The sequence below is a fragment of the Phyllostomus discolor genome, chromosome 8 (assembly GCF_004126475.2).
Source record: "Phyllostomus discolor isolate MPI-MPIP mPhyDis1 chromosome 8, mPhyDis1.pri.v3, whole genome shotgun sequence".
Lineage (NCBI taxonomy): Eukaryota > Metazoa > Chordata > Mammalia > Chiroptera > Phyllostomidae > Phyllostomus > Phyllostomus discolor.
Window position 1 is genome coordinate 90,480,818 of NC_040910.2, and position 27,579 is coordinate 90,508,396.

The 27,579-nt window shown below is 35.0% G+C and overlaps 1 protein-coding gene across 5 annotated transcripts in view; it reads right to left on the reverse strand.

The window, feature by feature from the left end:
* TANC2 (tetratricopeptide repeat, ankyrin repeat and coiled-coil containing 2) overlaps positions 1-27,579 on the reverse strand; it is a 313,462-nt gene that overhangs the window by 183,258 nt on the left and 102,625 nt on the right. For 3 of the 5 annotated variants that reach the window (XM_036033532.1, XM_036033531.1, XM_036033533.1), the window contains exon 4: positions 11,150-11,332. In XM_036033532.1, the coding sequence (XP_035889425.1) occupies positions 11,150-11,332 (183 nt within the window). The remainder of the gene's footprint in view (positions 1-11,149; positions 11,333-27,579) is intronic. The other 2 variants (XM_028519226.2, XM_036033534.1) reach the window with 1 other exon arrangement.

A 27,579-nucleotide genomic window follows, 5' to 3' on the forward strand; every position in this document is an offset into this window, starting at 1 on the left:
GTTGTTCATCTGGAAAATAATACAATAATAAATAATAATATAAGAATAGGAAAAAACTGTTTCATGTACTCACAACTGTACATCTACTTGTGCCCCACCCTGCATACACCAGTGAGAGAGTATACTGTTGTGCCAGACATTTATTATTCTTATGGGCTGAATAAATCAATTTGGGCACAATTTTCTAGAATAAGGAAAAATATGGTTTAGCAATAATAAATTCTATTACTATAACGTGAATATATGTTCAGTGCTAAACTTTATATAATCCCATACCATAATTTACTTCCTGTTTTGAAGACTAAGAGGATTTGTCCTGAGTCATGGATATTTACCTATTTGCCTTTTGTGATGTTTTGTAACTGAGAAGTATTTCTGAGGACCAATATTACTTAATTTTTACATTCAACATTTGACACTTTGTGAACTGTTCCTATTCCATAGCAGGTGGGCAGATAAGCTAGTAGGAAAGACAGGGTCAATTAAGCATAAAATAGACATCTAGGAACTGTGGCACAAAATCACGGTGAGTTTTCTGGGGAAGATCACAGAGGAAGCATGAACAAAAAAAGTATTTTTTCTCCCTGTAACCTTCATGGTATTTTCCGCATTCAAAAGTGATACCCAACTCTTAGAACCACTACATACTAGCTAAAAGGGACTTAAGGCCTCCCTAAGATGTGCTACTTTGACATGTGAATTGTTCGAAGCTGAAGGCAACTGAGATCCTGAGGGTTCAGGACAAACATCTGCACCTCTCTTAACTACCTGCAATGGGAAAAAAGGCGGGACAACTATAACTGAACAATTAAAAAAAAAGAATTTGGGGGTCTTTCCCATAATAAGAGTTATTACTAAAATAACTTTTTATGGCCTGTCTATAAGGAAGAGCAATTTTCTAATTACTAAAAATCTGCTGTTCTTATTATCCTGTGAATTACCTTTCTCCCCTTTAAAGTCCCAAGTTCTTATTACCTTATTCCTCAAAATGTCACATATATTCCATTTTACTTTCCTGCCTCTGAACTTCTCATGCATGTAGTGTCTCTGATTCTCTCATATATGTGGGGTTCCCATACATATGTATATAATTGAATTTGGTCATTTTCTCTTGTTAATCTTTCTTGTGTAAATTTACTTATTAGACCAACCAAAAGAATCTAGAAGGGTAGAGACAAATTTCTTCTTCCCCCACAGGATATCAGAGATTACTAACCAGGTGATTGCCAAGTATTTTTACCTGTTAGAATTCCTTTTATTTTTCCCCATATAGACTTCCATTTTGAAAAATTTTATCTATCAAAATTTATTTATTAATTTAAACAAAGATATAATAGCTATTAACTGTAATTTCTAATAAGTAGGAGTTGATCGCAGTAAGATGATCACAATTTTATCTAGAGCAAAATAAAAAGTATTTAACTGTTGGCCCTGTCTGGCATAGCTCAGTGGATTGAGCACGGGCTGCAAACCAAAGTGTCATAAGTTCGATTCCCAGTCAGAGTACATGCCTGGGTTGCAGGCAATGACCCCCAGCAACTGCACATTGATGTTTCTCTCTCTCTCTCTCTCCTTCCCTTCCCTCTCTAAAAATAAATAAATAAAATCTCTAAAAATTATATTAAAAAATACAAATTAAAAACAAGTATTTAACTGTCAAATCATGTTTGACACAGTAAGTGCTAGGCACACACAGAAAATCTCTACAATCACTTCTGTATTACTCTCAACCCTAAGGAATTACTATTCTTACTTACATATTGTAAAGACATAAAGCTTACAGTAAAATGAATGACTGTAGAGTTTTAGCATGGTTCTTTGTCCTACTAAAAAGTCTGGGCTCTTGACAGACAATATGGCACTATCCAAATCCATGTGAATAAACATCATGAAAGGATTCTTTATCTGATAAGGTGTATTGACATTTAAGTGCTCAAAATATACATACTGACAAGACTCTCTCCTTCACTAAACTTCCTAGGGCTCCTTCTAATTCCTCTTTTCCACTATGCCTCATCCTTGGGCCTTATCCTCAAGCCTGCAGCCTAGCCCAGTTGTAGCAAGAATCCTGCTCCCTGAAGTTTAGTGAGAATCCCCTCACCCTTGAAATTTGATCGCCCTGACATACCTTCAGCAAAAATTCTGTTAAATTGGCTTAGCAAGTATCCTACTCTTGATGTCTCCTCTTACTAATTTTCCATCCACTGCTGCTTTCCTTACCTTGCTTCTTGGGTGTAAATCCTTAACTGTCTTTACTTTATTTCGGAATTGTACCCAGTTCTAAACTGAGCTCTCTTTTTCCCTATTGCAGTAGTTCCTGGATAAAATCCCTCTTTACCACTTTAATTACTGTTCGGCTCTGATTTTCTTTAACAATACTCATGATAACTGAAATTATCTAAATTGAATTATGTAATAACCACCTACCATTCTCTATTTTTTGTTTGGAAGACTATGGAGCCAGCAATGGGACCCACTTCTGCCACTGAGTAAACCTTGAAGTTTACAATAGCACAATCTTTAACCCATAAAGCTAGAGTCTGGACTAGAAACCATACTTGAATGTGGTCCAGAACTAGTTTAATTAGTATTACTATTCCAAAGAGTTTAAAAGACTCCATTTACATTTTTCATTTAGTCTTAAAAAATACTTGGTAAGGTACTTTATGTGGAAATTAAAATAGAAATATCTAATTTAATACTGATGGGAGCTTAGACTATATTTTTTAATCTAATAAAATTCACTGTAATACAACTTAATGCATATTTTTTCTAAAAACCCAACATATTTACTCATGCTACAGTATCATAAGTACACTGAAATAAGTCAGACTATGTAGACTAACAATTTCTAGGCTCTTTATATTTTCAAACTGGTTTTTCAATACTTTTCTCAAGACTATGTCCCCATTTTAGTCAAGTGAAAAATGAAAAGTAACATTTATTCAATGTTTATTATATGCTAGGTTGTATGTTTAAGAAATCTTGTTTAATCTTCACAGCAACCCTATATTTTTTTCTGATAAAATTCACTAAAATATATCTTGAATTCCAGTGTTTCCAAAAATTTCAAGATAATTGTTTTATGTAAAGAACATATTGTTAAGTATACTAAAACATATCAGACTATGTAGACTAGCATTATGTATATTTTTTTATCAAAAAAATTTTAAGTGATTTTCACAGGATGTCTCAGAAACAAGTCAATGATTCCATTTTACCCATAATGAAAATATTAAGTGTAGCTAGTATTTAAAATAACCAGGTTGCAGCATGATCAAATTGATTATTGTGAATTATTTCCCATCTATATTGGCTTGCCACATAGTCATTCCAATCTACTGGTAGCAAATACTTTTAAAATTAGGCCAAAATTACTTTTCTCCCTAATAATTACAAAATTATTAGGCTAGGTAATAATCCATTTGATACTAATACAGAAGAATCTGATCAGATCACTGGGGAGAAGTAGGGAGGGGCTGTAGGAGGAGTTTGCCCAAGGCAATGGTAAACAGCCTAGGACTGGATTGGCTGAGAAGCTGAAGGTCTCCAGAATGCATGGAATTATGGGTGAGAACATTCAGAGTAAAAGAAGGCCCTGGAGCTCTGGCTCTCTCTCCCACTTTTCTTCTTGGAAGATGACTGGATGATCATACGGAAGCATTTCCCAACAGGTGGTATTTTGATTGGGAAGGAACCCTGGGTGTGGCCTAGGATCAGGCTGCCTGGCAGAAGGTGGCAGGGTTATTCTTTGGGATGATCTCCAAGGGAGAAACCTGCCATTCTTCCAAAATTGTGTAGCTTTTGCATCTCATATTGTTTTAGTTTGTAAACTAACTCTATAGAAATAATTAAAACTAATAGGGGAAAATGACAGGAGAACTTAATTGACAGGCTTAAGTGATTCAAGTTGCAACTAAAGAGTTGAAGAGTTCAGCCTTAATTGATAGGCCTGAAGTGACTAATTCCAGTGGAAGCTGTTATTCCAAAATTGTGAAGCTTTTGAATAAAAACTCCTTTCCTTTATCACCAAACCTTTGCCTCTGGAATTTCACCCAGAGCGTGGTGGCAGCCAGCGGGATCCCAATTACTGTTTGGTAACAATATCAGTATTTGAAAGTTACTCCTCAGAAAAGTAGAGGGACTGACTTGAGGCAGTTAAATAAATTACTTGAAGGTCACCTTCCAAAGGCTCAGAACCCATATTTGACATGCCTGATAGAAAGTCACACAAGTCTCTCTTTCTCTTTTTTCACATTGATAAGGTTTCTCTTCTCTATAGATTACCTGATGCCTAGTTAGGATTGAACATACCCTAAAGGCCTTTCCACACTCATTACATTTGTAAGGGTTTTTTTGCCAATGTGAAGACTCTGATGATCTGCAAGGTGTGATTTTGTTATGAAACAACCTGCCATACTCACTACATTGATATGGTTTCTCTTCATTATGGGTTACCTGATGCCTCATTAGGACTGAAGGAATTCTAAAGCCTTTGCCACATTCATTACATTTGAAAAGTGTCTCTCCAGTATGAATGACCTGATGGCCTGCAGAGTGTTTTTTCATACAAAAAAAATCTTGAAAACACTCATTACATTTATAAGGTTTCTCCCAGCATGAATTACCTGCTGACATGCAAGGTGTGACTTTTTACACTAAATACCTTGCCACACTCATTTCATTGATAAGGTGTCTCTTCTGTATGGTTTACCAATGTCTAGTTAGGTTTGAATGCACAATAAAGGCTTTGCTTCACTCATTACATTTGTGAGAATTTTTCCTCTATGCTGTCTGGTCTTATTTCAGTATTGAAGGATGCCTAAAATCATTCCCATACATATTAAAAATATTGCCTCTGCCAAGAGCAGTAACTCTTTGAAATGGTAAAACTGAGAAAATCTTGTTGATAGACTTCTTGACTAGGTTACATTCATAAAATTTCCCTTCTGTTTGAAATATCTCCGTATCAGCCAGATGTGAATGAAAGCTTAATTCAAGGCTGTTTCCAACAGGCTTGTGTTCATCATGCCTTAGACCATGTTTTCTTCTATCGGAAAGATGGTTTTTATGAGTTATAGGCATTCCTTTGTTTTTTGTTTTATCACCCTTCCACTGACACGCAAAGTCATGCATATTTTCCTTTATTTTCCCAAAGTAAAAATCTTTGAGTACGTGGCTTTCATGTCTTCCAAACATCACAGTTTGGAAGATTTCTCCTATATTATAGTTTTTGTTGGTTTTAATGTTTTGATTACATATGGAAAACAGATATCTGTGTTCACACTTTTGATACATTCCCACCAATTTGTGTGTGGGGGGGGATTTGGGGGGTAGTTTTTTGTTTGTTTGTTTTTTGTAGGTTTTGTTGGGTTATTTTCAGAGTCCTGATTAATTTCTTTTGCTTTAAAATGGAGATAATATTCAGATCAGAAACAGAAATCCCCAAGGACAGCAGGTTCTTGTAGTTCTCCAACATCACATGCTTATACGAGGCCCTCTGAGCTGGGTTCAGGTACTCCCACTCCTCCCAAGAGAGTTCAATGGCAACATCCCTGAATGTCAGCCATCCCTGATAAAGAGCCATTCCTGAACCCTCTTTTTTTTTCCCATCTTCCTCCTCTTCTGGGCTTCTTCCTCAGGCAACAAGCCTTTAGAGGTCAATTTCCCACAGTGTAACCTTTGCTCCCCCACACATCTCTTTTGAAATTACAAGTGTAGCTAACATTTATGAAGTATTTACTCTATGTCAGATACTGCCTTGTAAGTTTATACATACAAACTCATCCAGTTCTCTTAGTAGTCCTATGGGGTATATACTATACATATACAATGGTATTTGCTCTTTTATTATTTATTTTTTAAATTACATTTATTGGGCCGACATTGGTTTAGGTATATACTATTATAATTCCTATTTTAGAAACAAAGAAACTTAAGTACAGTGCAAATACAATAAGGAAATGGAAGTCATAGTCTATTTTGTTATAATGCCTCATGAGATTTTGGATTTTAATGTGGTAGAAATATAAACACTATATAAAAGTATACAAAAAATTGTGTATTGTTCATAAAGACCTCTCCCACTTTTGAGTTAGTTACTGTGTCTCAAAAACACCACCAAACGTATGTATGTGTGTATGTTTGTATGTATATCATTTGAAAAGACTAGTGGATTACTATCACTGATAATGAGGTTTTCATGTTTTACTAAACACACATACATATACATTTCAAACTTTTTCTAATTTGTCTGAGCAACAAAATTGCTTTGTCAAGGATTATGTGCATTACATTTTGATACATATTATCAAACTGCCTTACAAAAAGCTTGCACCAATGTATACTCCCACCAATAGTGTGAATACTCAAAATTTAACTTCTACTAAATTTACAGTGTACATAATGGGCAAACAGTATAAATTCAGTAAGTGTTGAATGGACTACCGGCACTCCCAATTATCTATATTTTAAGAAGTATGCTGATGGGCTTTATGATATTATGAACAAAAACATCTTGGAAAGAATACTAAGCATCTAGAGAACTGTGGCAAATGCATTATCACAACAGTATGCTATCCTTGTACACTTCCTTCCATGTCTTCTCAAATTCACAGCAATATCCAAGTAGGTCAAATGAACCTTGAGGCTTGCCCAACTTCTATATCTTCTACTTTCCCTTCACTGATTAAACCAGCAATTTTCCAATGATATGCCACAAGAATTTATAAAACACGCAATACCTGACAATTTAGTCAGGGACACTCATCTCTTTTCCCTTAGATTGTCAAATAAAAAAAGGACAACAGCCAACACAACAATAGCATCCTGTGTGAATGAATCAAAATTTTACCTAATTTTTGGTCAAGTCGGCAAAAAATATAATGTACTTTTTGCCCTGACTGGTGTAGTTCAGTGGATTGAGTGTGGGCCTGTAAAACAAAGGTTACTGGTTTGATTCCCAGTCAGGGCACATGCCTGGGTTGTGAGCCAGGTTCCCAGCTGGAGGCACATGAGAGCAACCACACATTGATATTTCTCTCCCTCTCTTTCTCCTTCCCTCCTCCCTCTATCTAGAAATAAATAAATAAAATATTTTAAAATATATATATAATGTATTTTTTGGTGTACCACAGAACTTGAGTAATTAGTTTATATGTGCCATGAGATGAGAAAGGTTGAGAACTACTGGCTTAAACCATTGGCTATATCTTCTACTACTTGAAATAAAAAGACTTATTTGATATATTAGATGTCCTGGGTGATTTGGGTAACTTCCCTAAACCCCAATTTTTTTATTGGTATAATGAAACAAATTTGGAGTTTAAGGGCCTGGATATTACCTTGGCTCTGACAGCTTCCTAGCTGTATAATTTTGAGCAAGACATGTGACTTCTGTAAGACTTAATTTACTCATCTGTAAAATGGAGATGCATATGAAGAAAACATGAGCTAATACATGTGTAAGTCACACAGCAGGCATTCAAATGAGAATTATCACCGTTATTACTATCACTCATTAAAAATATGACTTTTAAAACATGAAAAATTTTAAAATTCTAAGTTGGTATCTAATGTTACAAGTAATTTTTTAAAACTTCTCACCAAATTTAAACAATACCAGCTAATGCATTCTGGCCACTTAATATTTGCCAAATGCTATTTTAAGCAAGTATTAAACAGTGTGATCATCCTCAATGGGTAGGCATGATTCCCCATGAGGTAGGGCACACTGTTATCCCCATTTTACAGATGAAGAAACAGAACCACACAGTAGTGAAGTGACTTTCTCAGAGCCAGGTTACAAATCAAGCAGGATGAGCCCAGAGCCTGTCTTTCTTACCCATTTTAACTGTATTAACTTGCTTTTGTTCTGAATAAAGCGAGACATGTAGGGGTGTGTGCGTGTATAGATATACTATATATCTATATATATTTAAAAATTAATTTTTGCAGGTATATAGATAAATTAGTAAGTGTAGCCCTAATGGCCAGATTAAATTAATGCATTTTGTTAAGAACTATTTTCTGGAAGACATTTCCTTATGGTCAGGTGATCTTTCCCCATTCAACATTGTTTTTTACTTATTTGTAACAAAATATAATTAGGAAAAACAAGATAACTGATGAACAATTTACTAATATTTTAAAGTTAAATTTCTAAGTAAATTTATTCCAGTTTAAACTAGCTCCAAATTATATATATATTTATTCTTGAGCAGGTCTTTCCCCATTCTCACTTCCTGGAGACTAAAGATAAGTCAAAGTATTTGGAAATGGGACAGATTTCAACCCATTTCTCTGCAAATGTGTCTTCATATATACCTCGTGAAGGACTACAAATATGCTAAGAGTACAAAGGTTATATAATAACAATGACAGGAAAAGGTTACTCCTTTACTATATCTTACAAGACAAAACTTAACAGAAAAGGTTGTTATTTCACCACTCTATTAACTTGTTAGAAGTTAAAGATCTATTTAAAGGTTAGGAAAATATGTACAAAGTTAAGGAAAATGGGATACGCTAGTTCCTCATACTCCATTTCTCATATACTTATCAACAAGATCCAATTAAAAGGTAAATCAGATCATATTACTTTCCATTCCAGCTCTGCTTAAAGCTCTATAGAATAAGCTCCTTACTATGATCCTAGAAACTGGCTTCTGCCTACTCTTCAACTATATTCTAATATCCCTACCCCACTGACCTACTTTGTGGGAGCCACACCTGATGTTTTTTCAATTCCTGGACTTGCCTATGCTGCTTTAGGACTTTTACACTGACAGTTCCCTCGGCCCCCTCCAAGGCTAGGAGCCTGGATCTTCCCCTGACTGGCTCCTTTTTGTTACTCAGACTTCAGTTCAAATACCTCCTCCTCTGACTCTCTCTGACCACTCCATAGAAAGAAAACCTACCCCCACCCCAGTCTGTCTCTACCCCACATCCTACTTTATTACCTTCAAAGTACTTGTCACTACCTAAGATTAGAGTATGTATTTATTGGTTATAGGTTTATTATCAGTCTCTCCCCCAGCTGGAATATAAATACCTTCAAGGCAAGGGCCTTAATTTGTCTTTTTCACTGCTCTATTATACTGTATAGCCTAAATAAATATCTTGACTATATCTATTTAATTTGGTTGGTAGTATAAGTACAAGGAGTATAAGACACTTGAAAGTTTAAATGCATATAAATAGATAAATTAGTAAGTGTAGCCCTAATGGCCAGATTAAATTAATGCATTTTGTTAAGAACTATTTTCTGGAAGACATTTCCTTATGGTCAGGTAATCTTTCCCCATTCAGCATTGTTTTTTACTTATTCATAACAAAATATAATTAGGAAAAAAGATAACTGATCAACAATTTACTAATATTTTAAAGTTAAATTTCTAAGTAAATTTACTCCAGTTTAAACTAGAAAATTTTTAACATGTCCTTCAATTGGCAGAAAATTGGCCACAGAAAAATTTTCAAAACATCCTCTTTCAAAAGAGAAATTTCTTTCATTAGGAAAGTCTCAATCTTTAAATTCTTAGGTCCTTGACAGTCTTTTCAGAAAATATAACTGTTTGAGAAGATACATATACTTTGAACACTGTGAAATTAAAACAAGAGTGCATGCATGCAATTAACCAAGTATACCTCTTACTATGGTTTCCCTGTATCACCTCTGTAATATTAGGCATGTTATTGACTTTGTTATTAACTGTATACATTTTTAAATATAGGTTGCCTATTTAAGTTGAAGTTCAAACTAGGACAGGAAAATGGGATAGGTAAGTGGTATCTCCAAAACCTCAGGCAATCCAGCTACCTTCTACAAGGAAACTGAATTTTTCTTGTTATTTCTTCCCACCTATATGGTAAAATGAAACCACTTGACAGTCATCATAAGATTTGGTTATTTGTTATTTTCAGTAATAAATACTACTTTCAACTTCAAGAAAAAGAAGGAATTTCTAAGCAATGAAATTTTATTCAAGCACAATCACAAAATTTGTCCTGTTTTTAGATGTCACATGGAAATAACTATTTTAGTAAAATGTCATTAAGCTATTTTACTTATTTTTATCTAACGATCCAAGAATCAGAGTAGACTTTGACTCTGCTATTTCAAGATGCCTAAAAAACAATAAATAATATAAGAGGGATGACTAATTCTTTGTGGAACTATAGAATAAAGAAATACTATTAATGAAAAATAAAAAACACTGTAAAAGTTTCATTCAAAATAGATGGAAGAATCTAAAAATTATGTTTCCCCCCTCCTCTTAGTTTCATTAGAATTGTCATAAGATAATCAAACCCTCCAACTGTCTAGCTCATTGACAGACACACAGGAAGTAAACACACCCTTTGGGAATGACTTAATTTAATGTTTCCATGCACTAATAACTCATCAATACCAGTCAACTAACTGACATTTGGATATATACTGATAATGTTAAAAAAAATCTAACAAAGTGACACAGACTTACATATTTTCACACATAAGTATCATTCAACATACTAAAGTTTCTTCCCTGAAAAAGCTTAAAAGAACAAAAGTTCATTTATTAAAGACAGTTGCACACCTAACAACTTTATCTAAATGGGCAATATATATGAGATCAAATTAAAGTCAGTGCAACCCACAACTTATGAATGACAGTAAATATCCTAAGAGCTTGGAGGAATGTACAATGGAGAGGAAAATACCTAAATCAACTTTTAAAAACAGGTATGAAATATACACTTCAGGACTTCCAAGAAAAACATGACTAATGTACCTTTGCTGAACTATGAAGCTCTTATTATCCTAAAACTATAATATCTCCATCTGTTAATCTGACATGAACAAGCTGATAAATGAAATAAGAACAACAGTGTATTCTGGCAAAACCTGAAATTTCCTGAAAGCCTAGGAAAATATGTCCACAACAGATGGATAATTTAGAAAATAAATACATCAATCTGTCAAACTGAGTACTACTCTAATTCCCTAAATTAAAATCAGTAGGAGCTCCACTTTCCAAGAGTCTGTGACATTAGGAAGGCCAAAATGGAAAAACCTAAAGACTCATATAAACATAGCTGATATGACCTAAAGTGTCATACTATTAGGTTTCCTGTTAAACATACTAAATTTAGGTAAAGTCCTTACCAGTTAACTTCTTCACAGGTTGGAGCCGAACACTGATAGACTGATGTGTGAGTAAGGGGGAGGATGGAAGAGAGCGAGACATGCCCTCCATAATCCGAATGTGCTGCATACCTTCACTCACTGGAAGTGGTGGGACGGCGTAGTCTGGCTCAAAAGCACAGTCGCTTTCTGTGGAGATGCCACCTATTAGAAAGGATGGAACAAAAGAGCTGGTGAGAAGATTCTTCCTTTCCTATTAAAATTTATCTTTCAGGATAGTGCAGAATAGCATATACTGATATTGATTTTCACTATGAAAAGCCAAATACAGTACTTTTAACACATATATTCATTTCTATACTTACTGGGTACTTAACTCCAGATCTACACTAGGGAACTGAACGTGGGTAAAATGGGGTCATTGTTGTAAGGAATTTGCTCTCTGTCTCATGAATTAGGCAGTCATATAAAAACATAATTACAGTACAAAGCTGTATTACAATTAGGATAAGTCTTCATACCCCCCCATTAGACAAACATGAAAAAAAGATACTTACCTGCTTGACAATCCAATATATGCAATTGCTACTAGGTCACTATAACTGTTTCTTATCCCCATTCTCCAAGAAAGTGTGTGAATATACAAGTGGGTAAGACTGACATTATTATATGGTAATCTTTGAAACTTCTCCAACATTTTAAAAAGAGTAAATTATATGCTATTTACTTCCATTTACATACTGTTGACTTTGACTCCTGAGGATGGCAGATTATATACTTCAGATCAATTTTTCCCTAAGAAAAACTAGAACTACAGATATTTTTAATCTTCCTGAAGGCACTAGAAAGTTAACAGCATGATGAAGAATTATAGAAGACTAAAGCCTGGCTTTTGGGGCTGAAGAAGCTTTTGACAGTTTTACAGAGCTGGGAAGACAAATATTGCCATGTAGGGAGAACAAAGTTGTGTAGGGGGACCTGGTAAAAGTCCTGTATTTCTGTTTGGAAGCACAAAGGACAACTCTCTAGGAGTAAATATAAATGAAAACTGGACTGGCCTTTACAGGACCGAAACTCAGCACCAAATGTCTACCACAAAATTAAATTAAAGCAATCTTAGATTGCTAGTGCCTGCCAAAAACAAACATAAATCTCCTTAGAGGAAGATAACAACATCACCATAGGTCTCAAATTATTTCCACAACATTTCATGCACAATATCTGTCCCTTAATTAACAATAACAAAGAGATAACATAAAAAAAGTAAATCAGAAAGACCATGCAGAAGAAACAGTCTTATAGGGATAAAGAGGAACCAGGAGGCACAGTATTTAAAGCGGTATGCTTAATATGAAAAAGACTAAGATACTTAGGAATAAATGTAATGAAGGAGACAAAATACGTGTACACTGAAAATTGTAAGACACTGATAAAAGAAAATTTAAAAAGTACAAATAGCCCTCGCTGGTGTGGCTCAGTGGACTGAATGACGGCCTGCAAATCAAAGGATCACCAGTTCAGTTCCCAATCAGGGCACATGACTGGGTTGCAGGCCAGGACCCCAATATGGGGTGCACAAGAGGCAACCACACATTGTAGTTTCTCTCCCTTTCTTTCTGCCTCCCTTCCCCTCTCTCTGAAAATAAATAAATGAAATCTTTTTATACAAGTACAAATAAATGGAAAGATGTTCTATGTTCATTTACTGGAAGAATTAATATTGTTAAAATGTCCATAACTACCTAAAGTGATCTACAGACTAAATGTAATCCCTATTAAAATTCCAGTGGCATTCTTCACTGAAATTTTTTAAAAATCCTAAAGTTTCTAAGAAAAAGCTAAAGTAATCTTGGGCAAGAAGGACAAAGCCAGAGGCATCACACCTCCTGATTTCAAATTATATTATGTAGCTATAATAATCAAAATAATCTGGTACTATCATACAAACAGACTAACTGACCAGAACAGAAAGCCCAGAAATAAAGCCATGAATATGCAGTCAACTAATCTCCAACAAGGGCACCAAGAATACACAACAGGAAAAAGATAGTCTCTTCAGTAAATCGTGTTAGAAGAATGAGATACACATGCAAAGGAATAAAACTGGATCCTTATCTTATACCATATACAAAAATCGAGTGAAAATGAGTTAAAAACATAAATGTAAGAAACTGAAACCATAAAACTTCTAGAACAAAAGATAAAAGAAAAATCTCCTTGGAATTGGTCTTGGCAATGATATTTTTTGGATTTGACATCAAAAGTATAAGTAACATAAGCAGAAATAAACAAGTGAAACTACATTAAACTAAATAGTTTCTGCACAGGAAACCATAAAAAAAAATGAAAAATTGGGGATGGGTGGGGAGGGAGGCATGCTGGGGTAAAAAGAGAGACAATTGTACTTGAACAACAATAAAAAAGTTTAAAAAACAAAGAAAAAGGTAACCTACAGAATGGGAGAAAATATTGCAAATCATACATCCAGAAAGGAATTAAAATCCAAATATATAAGAAATTCACACTCAATAGCAAAAAACTAAATAACGTAATTAAAAAATGAGCAAAGGGTCCAAAAAATTTTTTTTCCAAAGAAGCAAAAGTAGTCAACAGGTACATGAAAAGATGTTCAACACCACTAATAATCAGAAAAATGCAAATACAAACCATGACAAGGTATCACTTCATAGCTGTTAGGTCAACTATTATAGAAAAGTCAAAAGATAACAAGTGTTAGCAATAATGTGATAAAAGGGAACTCTTTTACACTGCTTGTGTGAATGTAAACTGGTGCAACCATTTTGGAACACAGTGTTGAGCCTCCTCAAAAAATTAAAAATAGAACTACCATATGAACTGGCAATCCTACTTCTGAGTATGTATCAAAAGTAGTAAAATTACTATTTCAAAGAGATATTTGCATTCCTACACTGATTACAGCACTACTCACATTAGCTATGATAGGGAAATAATCTCAGTTGATGATAAAGAAAATGTGATTTCATACATGTACACGCATGTACACACACAGAGGAATACTGCTCAGCCTCAGAAAAGGAAACCCTGCCTCCTGTAACAACATGGATGAACCCAGAGGACATGATAAGTGAAATAAGTGAAATGTACAAGGACAAATACTACATCATCTCACTTACGTGCTAAATCTTAAAAATAAAGTCAAACTCAAAGTAACAGAGAGAAGAATGGTAGTTATCAGGGTTGAGGGGGTGAGTAAAAAGGAAGATATTTAAACTTTCAGTTGTTAGATGAATACATTCTAGGTCTTAACAAATGAACACCTTAATTAGCTTGATTGTCGTAATCACTTCACAAAGTACATGTGTATCAAAACACCATGTTGTACACCTCAAATATGGACAATCTGTATTTGTCAATCATACCTCAATAATGCTAGGGGATAGAAAAAATAAGCACATGGTCTTCTATGAAATGATGACAATGCAGTTTAAACAGAATATTAAATCAAGTTTTTCACCTAGGGTTCCCAACTGTGTGTTACAGTTGTAATTTTATCCTATGTAATTCTAGCTCATTTTGAAAATTGCTGTGGTATATCATGTATTATTGAGTTGGGCAAAAAGTACAGTATGTTTTTTTCCACAAAACCATTTTCACCAATAACTTTATTGATTTGGATATTTTGAGTATGTTGGCTATCTCCACATAGTATAAACTTGGTTGTTCTCAATTAATGTCTCAATTTGATCACTGTCAACTTCAACTGGTCTGCCCGACAGTGGAGCATCGTCCAGTGAGAAATCTTTAGCACCAAACTTTGACACGTTCAATCAGTCACAGCACCTTCTCCATACACTGCACAAATCCTTTTTTGCTTTTAGTTGTGTTTTGCCTTTCTTGAAATCATAAAGCATAATCTGCTGAAAGTGTTGCTTATTTTCTTCCATCTTTAATATTAAAATGGCTACACAAAAATTCACCAATTTTGATAAATTTTTTAAAATTCACACTGATATGACAGCTGTCACAATAGAATCTAATAAAATTGTTTTGAATGAAGTTAAAGACAATTAAGTGCTACCAGAGCCATCTTACAGAAAAAAATAAACGAACTTTTTGGCCAACCCAATATAATTTAACCAGTCTTTTGTTAATGGCCACTTAATGCAGTCCTTTCTAGATCTAGATCCTAAATACAGAATTACTGAGTCACAAATGCTAAGAGTTTCTATTGAGAAATACTGACCAAATGCTGTGTTAAAAGTTTGCATTATATTGCATGTTTAAAAAAAGTAGTGTGCTTAATATCTGAGAAAAATAGAAGTTTAGAATTCCAGGATTGACTTAAAATTATGAAAATATAAACTCAATAGATGGATTGAACAACAGATAAGACAGAGAATTAGTAAACTGAAAAATAAAATGTCTGTGCATCAAGGGTGCTGTCAAGAACATGAAAAGAGAACCCACAGAATGACAGAAAATATTTGCAAATCATGTATCTGTTAAGTCTCTAGAATTCAGAAAATATAAAGAACTCCTACAATTCAACAATAAAAATACAAACAATACAATTTAAAAATAGGCAAAAGACTTGAATAGACATTTTTCTGAAAAACATATACAAATGAACAATAAGCACATTAAAATGCACTCATCATTATTAGTCATTACAGAAATGTAAATCAAAACCACAATGAAATACCACTTCAAACCAACTAGGATGGCTATTTTAAAAATAAAATAAAAGACAAACAACAAAGAAGTGTTGATGAAGATGTGGAGAAACAGAACCCTTGAACACTGCTGATGGGAATATAAAATGGTATAGCTGCTGTATAAAATAGGTTGGCAGTTCTTCAAAAAGTTAGAGAATTACCATATAAGCCAGTTTTCCCTTTTCTGTGTGTATACCCCAAAGCAATGAAAAAGGTTTTCAGACAAAAACCTGATCACAATGTCCACAGTAGTAGTATTCATAATAGCCAAAAAGTTGAAACAACTCAAATGTAATTAACTGGTGAATAAACAAAATGTGGTTTACTTGTACAATGGACTATTATTTAGCACTAAAAAGAATGAAGGCCTAATTCATGCTACAATATTGATAAACCCTCAAAACAGTATGCTAACTGAAAGAAGCCAGACACAAAAGGCCACATGCTATTAAGGTTCCAGTTACATAAAATGTTCAGAACAGGCAAATCCAGTGAGAAAGTAGGCTAGTTGTTGCCTATAAGGAGGAAGGAATGGGGAGTGACTACTTAATATGTACAGGGTTTCCTTTTGGGGTAATGATTCAGACTGTAGTGATGATTGCACAACATTGTAAATGTACTAAATTCAGTAGCTTTACTATATAGTATAAATATATCTACATTTATATCTATATTTACTATATATAGATATATACCATCTACTTACATATTTATTCAAATGAGAAACCTAGTAATTTTTGTTAATTTCTTTCTAACACATCCCTTTAAAACAAATGCATTACCAGTTCTGCAGATTATCGACCTAAAATAGATTTCATATCCACCGCACTTTCTGCATTTCTCCTGCCACTACCATAGTCCAGGTCACTATTATCTTTCCCCCAAATTTCTGTTAGTAGAAATCTAGGATTTGTTATTCTCAGGTTTAAAAATTTACCGGAATATGTCTTCACTTTTTTCTTCTCATCAGACTCTGGATACTCTCTTTTACTATGCTGACTAATTCTTCTCTTCTTACTGTTCTTTTTTCTCTATCTGGAACTGTGGTCCAGATGGACAGTGCATATACCAAACCTATTTTTCAAGTTTATTTCTCTCATAACAGATTTCTAATCTTTGGGCTTTCATGAATAAACTTTAAACTGATTAATATAAAATTATAGCTTTTAAAAGGTTTATAAACAAAGAGGTATTCCATTAGTGTAATTTCCTGAAAAATCTTTTTGAGAAAAATCAGCATTAGATTCTTTTAAAGTCATAAATATATCTAGAAGAATGAATTTGAGTTAGTGAAGCACCTCTTTTCACTTGAGATATTCCAAATTAGAACTTAGCTGATAATTTTAGAACCTAATAACACTCCTTAAGGAATAATACTGCAATTAGTCCAATCTATATGCCCTAGTTTACTTTTCTGTTTAAAAATATTTTTCTTCATCTTCTCTGTCCTATAAATTGTGCTTGAACTCATTGTAACTATAGAAAAAAACTAAAATATATATATATTTCAACTAAAGAAAATTACTGGGAAGCAGTCAAAGAATTTGACTGTACTAGTTAATTTTAGGATATATGGCAACCTCAAAAATCTCAGTCTACAACAACATTACCTTTATATTCATGAAGTCTGCAGATTGATTATGAGTCTGCTGATCTAGGCTGGGCTATCAGGTTCAGACTATTCCAGTGTCTCTCATATTAGGCCAACTCACTGAAGGGACAGTGATTACATGGGGAATGCTCTCCTCATGATAGGTCATAGGAGGGCAGGAAGCTAAGTCAAACCAGAGGAGTATGTTTAAGACCTCTCATCAATCATTACACTTGGCACAGTTTAGTGGGAACTACTGAAAAGTTGCATAGCAAAAGGAATGAATGTATAATTTCATAGCAGGAAGGAAGTAAAAAACTGGGAATCCAATTAGCTAAGCATATATGATAATATTTACTGGTACTCCAAATTACTTAATTTTTATTTTCTACCTTTCTTTTAATGACCACTTTTCTTCAATCAATCAAATAAAAGTTACTGAAATAACACGATGGAGATAATGGCAGAAAAACACAAACTGCTAATTTGACAGAAAAAAATCACTTATGCTAGACACCTGGTGATTACAGATTCAAAAACTGATAGAAGAAAGCACAGATATCAAGTACATGGACACCAAAGAAATATTAGGAGTAATTATAATTCAATAAAAATTTCAGTCATTGCTAAGTCTTACATTTAATACAGATGATTATTGATATCAAAGTTCAAATTAATTTAAAAATTCTTTAGCTCAAAGCTATACCTATTCTAAATAACTGCCTTCTAATTTTTGAACATATATAAATACCCCAAATAACACTTACAAACCAAAACCCCAACATAATTTACTGAACTATATACATGATTTTCAAAGTTTTCAGTTTACATGCTATGCTTCAATAAAAGTTTATTTTTAAAAAGTACACAGGAAAACAAAACAAAACATAGCATGGTGATAAACTAACTCCTAAAGTCAAGGGTTTGCACATATTTCAGGAACAAAGGGTTTGGTCTAAATTATTCCAAATATCCTCTTATATCAATGCTTATATCACTCTGTGAGTTGGTAATATTCTCATAAGTCCATCTATTAGGCAGGAAATAGGCCAAGAAAATGTAAAAACTAGTACAGGATCTGTAGTCACCTGGCATGATTGCCTACATAGAAAATTCTAAGGAATCAAAAAAAAAAAAGCTGCTAGACTTCAGGCCAAGATGGAGGCATAGGTAGATACACTTTGCCTGCTTGCACAACCAAAAGGAGGACTACGTCAAATTTAAAACCAAAAAATAACTAGAACTGCCAGAAAAATTGAACTATATGGAGGTCTGACAACCACGGAGTTAAAGAAGAAACATTCATTTAGACTGGTAGGAGGGGTGGAGACGGGCAGCACATCAGAGAGGACTCACAGCAAGGTGGCAGCCAGAGAACCGGGGTGGGCAAGGCAGGGGCTGGTAGACTGGGCGGTCCCACATTCACGTGTAGATCAACCGGGAAGAACAACTGGGGAATGAGAGAGATCCCACATCCCAGGGTTCCAGTGTAGGGAAATAAAGCCTCAAAACCTTTGACTGAAAAAACCTGTGGGTGCTGAGGCAGCAGGAAAAACTCCCAGCCTCATAGGACAGTTCGTTGGAAAGACCTATAGGGTCCTAGAATATACACAAAACCACCCACCTGTGAATCAGCACCAGAAGCCCTAATTTGCTTATAGATAGTGGAGGAAGTGACTGAAAGCCAGTGGAGAGCTGAGCAAGTGGCATTGTTTCCTCTCAGACCCCTCCCCCACATACAGCACCACAAAGCTGCCAAGTGGGTTGCCCCTTCCTACATAACAGGTGCACTAAGAAAAAAAATATGGCCTAAATGAAAGAACAGATCAAAACTTCAGAAAAAAAACAACTAAGCAGAGATAGACAACCTACCAGATGCAGAGTTCGAAACACTGGTGATCAGGATGCTCACGGAAATGGTTCAGTATGGTTGCAAAATAGAGGAAAAAGTGAAGGCTATGAAAAGTGAAATAAAGAAAAGTATACAAGGAACCAACAGTGAAGGGAAGGAAACTGGGAATCAAATCAATGATTTGAACAAAAGGAAGAAATAAACAAACATTCAGCCAGAACAGAATGAAGAAATGAGAATTCAAAAAGTGAGGAGAGGCTTAGGAACCTCTGGGACAACTTTAAATGTTCCAACATCCGAATCATAGGGGTGTCAGAAGGAGAAGAGGAAGAGCAAGAAATTGAAAACTTATTTTAAAACATAATGAAGGAGAACTTCCCTAATCTGGCAAAAGAAATAGACTTTCAGGAAGTCCAGGAAGCTCAGAGAGTTCCAAAGAAGTTGGACTTAAAGAGGAGCACACCAAGACACATCATAATTACATTAGCCAAGATTAAAGATAAGGAGAGAATCTTAAAAGCAGCAAGAGAAAAGGAGAGAGTTACCTACAAAGGAGTTCCCATAAGACTATCAGCTGATTTCTTAAAAGAATCCTTGCAGGCAAGAAGGGACTGGCAAGAAGTTTTCAAAGTGATGAAAAGCAACAATCTACATCCAAGATTACTCTATTCTGCAAAGCTATCACTTAGTATGGCAGGGCAGATAAAGTGCTTCCCAGATAAGGTCAAGTTAAAGGAGTTCATCATCACCAAGCCCTTATTTATGAAATGTTAAAGAGATTTGTCTAAGAAAAAGAAGAAGATCAAAACTATGAACAGTAAAATGACAACAAACTCACAACTATCAACAACTGAACCGAAAGAAACAAAAAACAAAAACAAACTAACCAAACAACTAGAACAGGAACAGAATTACAGAAATGGAGATCACATGGAGGGTTATCAGTGGAGAGAGGGAGTATGGGGGGGAAAAGGCACACAGAATAAGAAGCATAAATGGTAGGAACAAAATAGACAGGGGGAGGTTAAGAATAGTATGGGAAATGGAGAAGCCAAAGAGCTTATATGTATGACCCAGGAACATGAACTAAGGTGGGGGAATGATGGTAGGTGGGGTGGTACAGGGCAGAGGGGAATAAAGGGGAGAAAAAAGTGGAACAACTGTAATAACAATCAAAAAACATATTTTTTAAAAAGCTGCTAGAAAAAAATAAGTTAGGCAAACCCAAAGGTTAATGCAGCGATTTTCAACCCTCTTCATCTCGTGACATACAAACTACTAAAATTCTGAGGCCCACCAAAAATATATTTTTTTGCCAATCTGAGGAAAAAAATAGGTACAAATTTGACTCATTAACACTAAACAGCTATTGTTGTGTTGGCTGCTGTCATTTTTTTTTTTAATTTGGTAATCTAAGGAAAGATAGGTCAGTGCCCCTGACTAAATAGTCAGGTATTGCATGTATTAAAGATTTCTGCAGCACACTGTTTGAAAATCGCTGAGTTAAAGAGTCAATATAAGAGAGTCAAGAGTCTTTCTATATACTAGCAATAAATACTTGGAAAATAAATTAAAAAAAAACAGTAATTTTAAAATAGTGCCATTAAATATATAAAATAACTATGAATAAATTTCACAAAACATGTACAATAGTACAATATTTGTATTGAAAACTACAAAACATGATGAAAGATATGATGTCAGTTTTCCCCAAAGCGTTCTGTAGGTTTGAAGCAATTCCAATAAATATCCAGCAGGCGGTTTTTTGGTAGAATCAACAAACTGATTTTATCTACTTATTTTTTAATTAAGAATATTTCACTAATTATGCTATTACGGTTGTCCCATTTTTTTCTCTTTTGCCTCCCTCAACTCCCATTCCTTCCAGCAATCCCCACCTTAGTTCATGTCCATAGTTTATACATGTAGGTTCATTAGCTTCTCCATTTCCCATACTATTCTTAACCTCCCCGTCTATTTTGTTCCTACCATTTATGCTTCTTATTCTGTGTGCCTTTCCCCCCCGCAATACTCCCTCTCCCCACTGATAACCCTCCATGTGATCTCCATTTCTGTTACTCTGTTCCTGTTCTATTTTTTGCTTAGTTTGTTTTTGTTTTTGTTTCTTTCGGTTCAGTTGTTGATAGTTGTGAGTTTGTTGTCATTTTACTGTTCATAGTTTTGATCTTTTTCTTAGACAAATCCCTTTAACATTTCATAAATAAGGGCTTGGTGATGATGAACTCCTTCAGCTTTACCTTGTCTGGGAAGAAGCACTTGATCTGCTCTTGCATTCCAAAAGAGAGCTTTGGTGGATAGAGTAATCTTGGATGTAGTTTGTTGCTTTTCGTCACTTTGAATACTTCTTGCCAGTCCCTTCTTGCCTACAAGGATTCTTTTGAGAAATCAGCTGATAGTCTTATGGGAACTCCTTTGTAGGTAACTCCTTTTCTCTTGCTGCTTTTAAGATTCTCTCCTTATCTTCAATCATGTGTGATTTACTTATGATGTGTCTTGGTGTGTGCTTCCTTGGGTCCAATTTGTTTGGGATTGTCTGAGCTTCCTGGACTTGTATGTCTATTTCCTTTGCCAAATGGGGGACATTTTCGTTCATTACTGTTTCAAATAAGTTTTCAATTTTTTCTCTTCCTCTTCACCTTCTGGCACCCCTATGATTTGGACATTGGTATGTTTAAATTTGTCCCAAAGGTTCCGAAAACTCTTCTCATTTTTTTGAATTCTTGTTTCTTCTTTCTGTTCCAGGTGATGTTTATTTCTTTCTTTTGTTCCAAATCATTGATTTGAATCCTGGCTTCCTTCCCATCACTGCTTGTTCTTTGCATATTTTTCTTTATTTCACTTTGTACAGCCTTCACTTCTTCCTTTATTTTGCAGTCATACTCAATCACTTCTATGGGCATCCCAATCACCTGTGTTTTGAACTTTGCATCTCATAGGTTGGATATTTGATCGTCACTTAGTTCTTTTCCTGGAGTTTTAATCTGTTCTTTCATTGGACCATATTTCTCTGTCTCCTCTATTTGGCAGCCTTCTTATGTTTCTGTGTATTAGGTAGAGCTGCTTTGATTCCCCATGTTGACACATCTGTTATTTTGTAAGGAGCAGAGCACTTACAAAATAGTTTACAAGGGGGAGACAATCTACTTTGCTGCTTTGTGGCACTGTATGTGGGGGAGGGATCAGAGAGAGAATAACGCCTCTTTCTCAGCTCTTGCCCCTTTCTCAGTCACTTCCCCCACTTCCTGTAATTGATTAGCACCCTTCTAGCTGCTTCTCTGGTGCTGATTCCCCAAGTGGGTAGGTTTGTACACTCTAGGACCCTGTGGGCCCTTTAAAAGGAGTCTTCTGTGAGACCGGCAGTTTCTTCTGATCCTGCAAATCCCCACTGGTTTTTACAGCCAGAGTTTATAAGGCTTTATTTCCTTGGTGCTGGAACCCTGGGCTGCATGGTTGGGGCTGGGGCTGCTTGCTCCCCAGTTGTCCCTCCTGGTTTTCACTTGCAATACTTGAATGTGATACCACCTGCTCTGCTGGCCACAACCACCACCACCACCTGGCCACACACCCTCTCCACCCCAGCTGCCTACCTATCTGAATCCATGTTTCTTCTTTAACTCCTTGGTTTTCAGGCATCCATACAGTTCAATTTTCTGGCCATTCTGTTTTTGTTTTTGTTTTTGCTTTTGTTTTTAGATTGGTTGTTATCTTTCTTATTGTTGTGCAAGGAGGTGAAGCATGTCTACCTATGCCTCCATCTTGGCTGGATGTCTGATTTTAAACTTTATATGTAAAAAAAAAAAAAGGAACTTAGGATAGATAAAACAATTTGAACACAGAAAAATAAAGTATGGCGTCTCACAGAGCCTCATTTGAAGACTAAGTATAGTTATAGTAATCCAGAGAGTATGTGATATTGGCAAAAGAATGGACACAAAAATCAGTGGAACAGACTAGAGCCCCAAAAAAGACCCACACAAATATAGTCAATTTTTGACAGAAGTGTGAAGTCAACTCAATGTCAAAAGGATAATCTTTACAACAAATGGTTCTGGAACTGTTGGATAGTCATATGTAAAAACATAAACCTATATCTTCACATTAAAAAATCAAATTAAAATGGGTCAGACCTTAATGAAAAACCTAAAACTCTAAAACTTCTAGAAAAAAACACAGGAGAAAATCTGTGATCTTGTGTAAGGCAAAGACTTTTTTACAATGGACCCCAAAAAGAGGACCCATAACAAAACCTTGTATGTTGAAATTCACAAAATTTAAAATTCTACTCTTTAAAATACACTGTTACAAAATGAAAAGCCAGTATCAATTGAGAAACTGTACTTGTAAAATACACATCTGATGAAGGACTATTATTCAGAATACAAGAACACATTTAACTCAGTAACAAGAAACTACCCCAATTTAAAAAACAGGCTAAAGATTTGAACAGATACTATGCTAAGTAAGAAATATGTCAGATAAGCATGTGAAAAGATGCTCAACATCTCTAATCACCAGGGAAATGCAAACTAGGAGATGACACCAAACACCTAGTGAAATGGCTAAAATTTAAAAATAAAATGCTGATAACACCAAGTGATGGGAAGGATGAATTAACATATATGTTGCTAATGAGAATACCCAATGTTATACAACTTTAGGAAGCAGATGATAATTTGAATATAAATTCACCATATGACCCAGCAATGCAATACCTACACATTTATCCAAAAGAAATGAAGACACATTGCCCTCCCTCAAATTTAAATAGTAGACTTATTCATAATCTCCAAAACTATCTGGAAACTATCCAAGTGTCCATCAACTGGTGAATGATTAAGCATTCACCAGTTGTGGGATATACATTATAGATACATAAATTGTGGGATATACATAATAGAATATTACTCAGCAATTAAATAGAATAAACTACTGATACAGGAAAAAAGTCCAAAAATAGATGAATCTCAAGAGCATAAAGCATACGGAGCCAGAGTCAAAAGGCTATGTAATGTATTTTTTCATTTATAGAATATTCTGAAAAATAAGATAGTAACAGAAAACAGATCAGTAGTTGACAAGGATTTGGGGCTGGGAGAAAGGACTGGCTGCAGAAGAGCATAATGGAACTTTATATGATGATGAAAATAAGGTATATTTAATTTTAGTGGTAGTTACCTAGTCACTTGTTTGCAAAAAGTCATGCTACTACATACCTAAGAGAAATTTTACTGTATATAAATTAAACTTCAATAAATCTGACTTTAAAAAGCCCAAGAGAACTTTTTGATAATATGATGAATGTATGCATATTTATGACTTGCAAACTTTTCTGATTGAAAGTTTTATTTCAATGAGATTCTGGTTTTTTTAAGTACAGAGAAAAAAACAATAGTGTAGGTGATAAACTGGTCCCTAGACAAACATAATTGTGTTCAACATAGTAATATACATAGTAACAATGTGTAATTTCTCAAAAGGCTTTCATATATTTCTGAAACAAAGGGGTATAGTCTAAATTATTCCTAATGTCCTTTCAAGACAAGATTTATACTACTCTGAGTGTGCATCACTTCTCACAAATTCAGGTATTAGCAAAAAAAAAAAAAAAAAAGAGGCAGAGAAAGTTTAACAACTAATATAGGATCATATAGTCAATTAGCAGCAGAAGACAATAAGAAACCAAAATCCTTACTATAACCTATAAGGCCTTACATGATCTGGACCCACATACTAATTCTCTAACCTCATCACATCTCCCAACTTCTCTGACTTTATCACTTCCCACTTCTTCCCTCAATTCACAAGGCTTCTGTCACACTAGCATTTCAGTTCCTTTGATCTGGGCAAATTTATTATAAACTTATGAACTTCACCTGTTTCATCCACCTAAACTGCTTAGTCCCAGTATCTTTGCAAAGCTGGCTCTTTAGTCTTTAAAAGGTCAAGTGTCACCTCCTTGGAAAGGCCTACCAGACTAATGTTGTTACCATCCACTGTTTTCTCCATCTTTCGTTCTCTATCAATTAGCCCTGTTTTATATTCTTGATAGTACTTATCATGACCTGAAATTACCTTGTTCTCGGATTTGTCTCACTACTCTAGAACAGAATTTTCAACCTTTTTTATTTCATAGCTCATATAATCTAATTACTAAAATCCTGTGGTACACCAAAAACTGTATTTTTTGCCAATCTGACAAAAAATAGATATAATTTTGACTCATTTACACTGGATGATTATTTTATTGTGTTGACTGTTGTCTTTTTTTAAAATTTGACAATCTAAGGGAAAAGAGGTCAGTGCCCCTGATTAGATAGTCAGGTATTGCATGTTTTAAAAATTCCTCTGGCACACCAGTTGAAAATCACTGCTCTAGAATGAAAGCATCATAACAAAAGGTATTTTCTGCCTTGTTTACTGCACTTGCCCCTCAGTCTTATTGAAACCTGGATACTGGGGTGCCACTGGGTGGGTAGGGGTGGTATAGCTGACTCAGGCTGCTGGTCTTCTTTGGAGGCCCAGATCTGGCCCTTCCATCTACAAACCCTATTGGTGTTTTCTTCTCACAATTATGGTCTCAGCACAGAAGGACCATCCTTTCTTATGGAGACTAGGATCTCCAGACACAGTTGAAGAAAAGCAGTCAAAGCAGGCATCAGAGAAGGAAAACTCAGCTTCCCCCTACAATGTCTGCATCAATGAGATACAAATAGAAAGGAATCTTAGTGAGATAAATTTTATGAATGTAATCTATGGGAAAAAGCCTTGCAGGGTGTCCAACCTTTTGGCATCTTCAGGCCACACTGGAAGAAGAGTTGTCTTGGGACATACATTAAATACACAAACACTAACAAAAACTTATGAGCCAAAAAAAAAAGGTTTTATGTAAATTTATGATTTTGTGTTGGGATATATTCATAGCCATCTTAAGCTGCATGTGGCCCATGGGCCACAGGTTGGACACCCTTGCTTAGAGAGAACACTAATCTTATTTTGTAGGCCAGAGATCATAGAGGAGAGACAGACAAACATGAATGTAAGGACTGTAAGAAAGCCTTTGGTAACCATTATTCCCATTAGAGACATGGGAGATTTCAAAATAAAGAGAAACTTCTTTAAGTATTTTCAGAGCAGGAGAGCATCTGGGCTATAAGTTATCCCTAAAATGTACATGAGATCTCACACTGAAGACAAACTTTAATAAGGTAATCAGAGTGGAAATTCTTTAGAAACATCTGTAGTCTTGTGGTGCACACAAAATACATACTAAGAAGAAACTCTATGAACACAAAGACTTATGGAAAGCCTACAGCCGAATCACTCATTTTACTGCTCACCAGAGCATCCATCCACACTGGGGAGAAACTCTACAAATGCAATGACTGAGAAAAAGCCTTCAGTAGGAACATTAAGCTCACAATGCTGATGTGAATACACACCAGAGAGAAACACTATGACTATAATGAATTCAGAAAAGCCTTCAAAAGTAACTTTATTTAACCTTACTGATCACATGAGTACATCCTGGTCAGAAAATCTATGAATGCAGTGACTATGGGTAAGTTATCAAAAGTCACTCATCCCACTGGAAAAATGTGAACATACACAGAGAAGAGAAACCTTTTATATGTAATGAATGTGAGAAAGACTTCAATGATCCCTTTCACCTTTACAGGTGACGCACAAGAATTCACACTGAAGAGGAACCTTATAAATGTATATAATGTGGGAAAGCCATCAGCCCCAAATTTTAACTTGTTTCACATAAAAGAATTGATACAAAGAAATAGTATGTGTTTTACAAATACCAGCAATGCTATATATTTGAAAAACATAACTATGTTCCAGTTCCAGAAAAGATGAAACAAGCATATTCTACCTTTACTTGCCCACTGAATGCAAATATAAACCCTTGAAAGGATGCATAGGTCTCACTTCCAGTTTCCAAGGAAAACAAACAAACAAACAAACAAACAAAAACAACCCCAAATGAAGTTCACAGTCCTTTATGACAGGCTTACCACAAGACTGAGACCTAATCATAGAACTCAGAATGCTTTCCCTCCCCACCCTGTACAATTACATTACTATTTATCACATCATAATACCCAGTACTTGTCCACTTTTCAGCAGAAACTTACAAGACATACTAAAAGGCAAAACACACAGTTTGAAGAGAAAGACATACATCAGAACCAGACCCAGATATGGCAGGGATGTTGAAATTTTCAGACTGTGAATATAAAAAATGAAATACTTAGGTATAATTCTAAAATAATATGTACAAGAT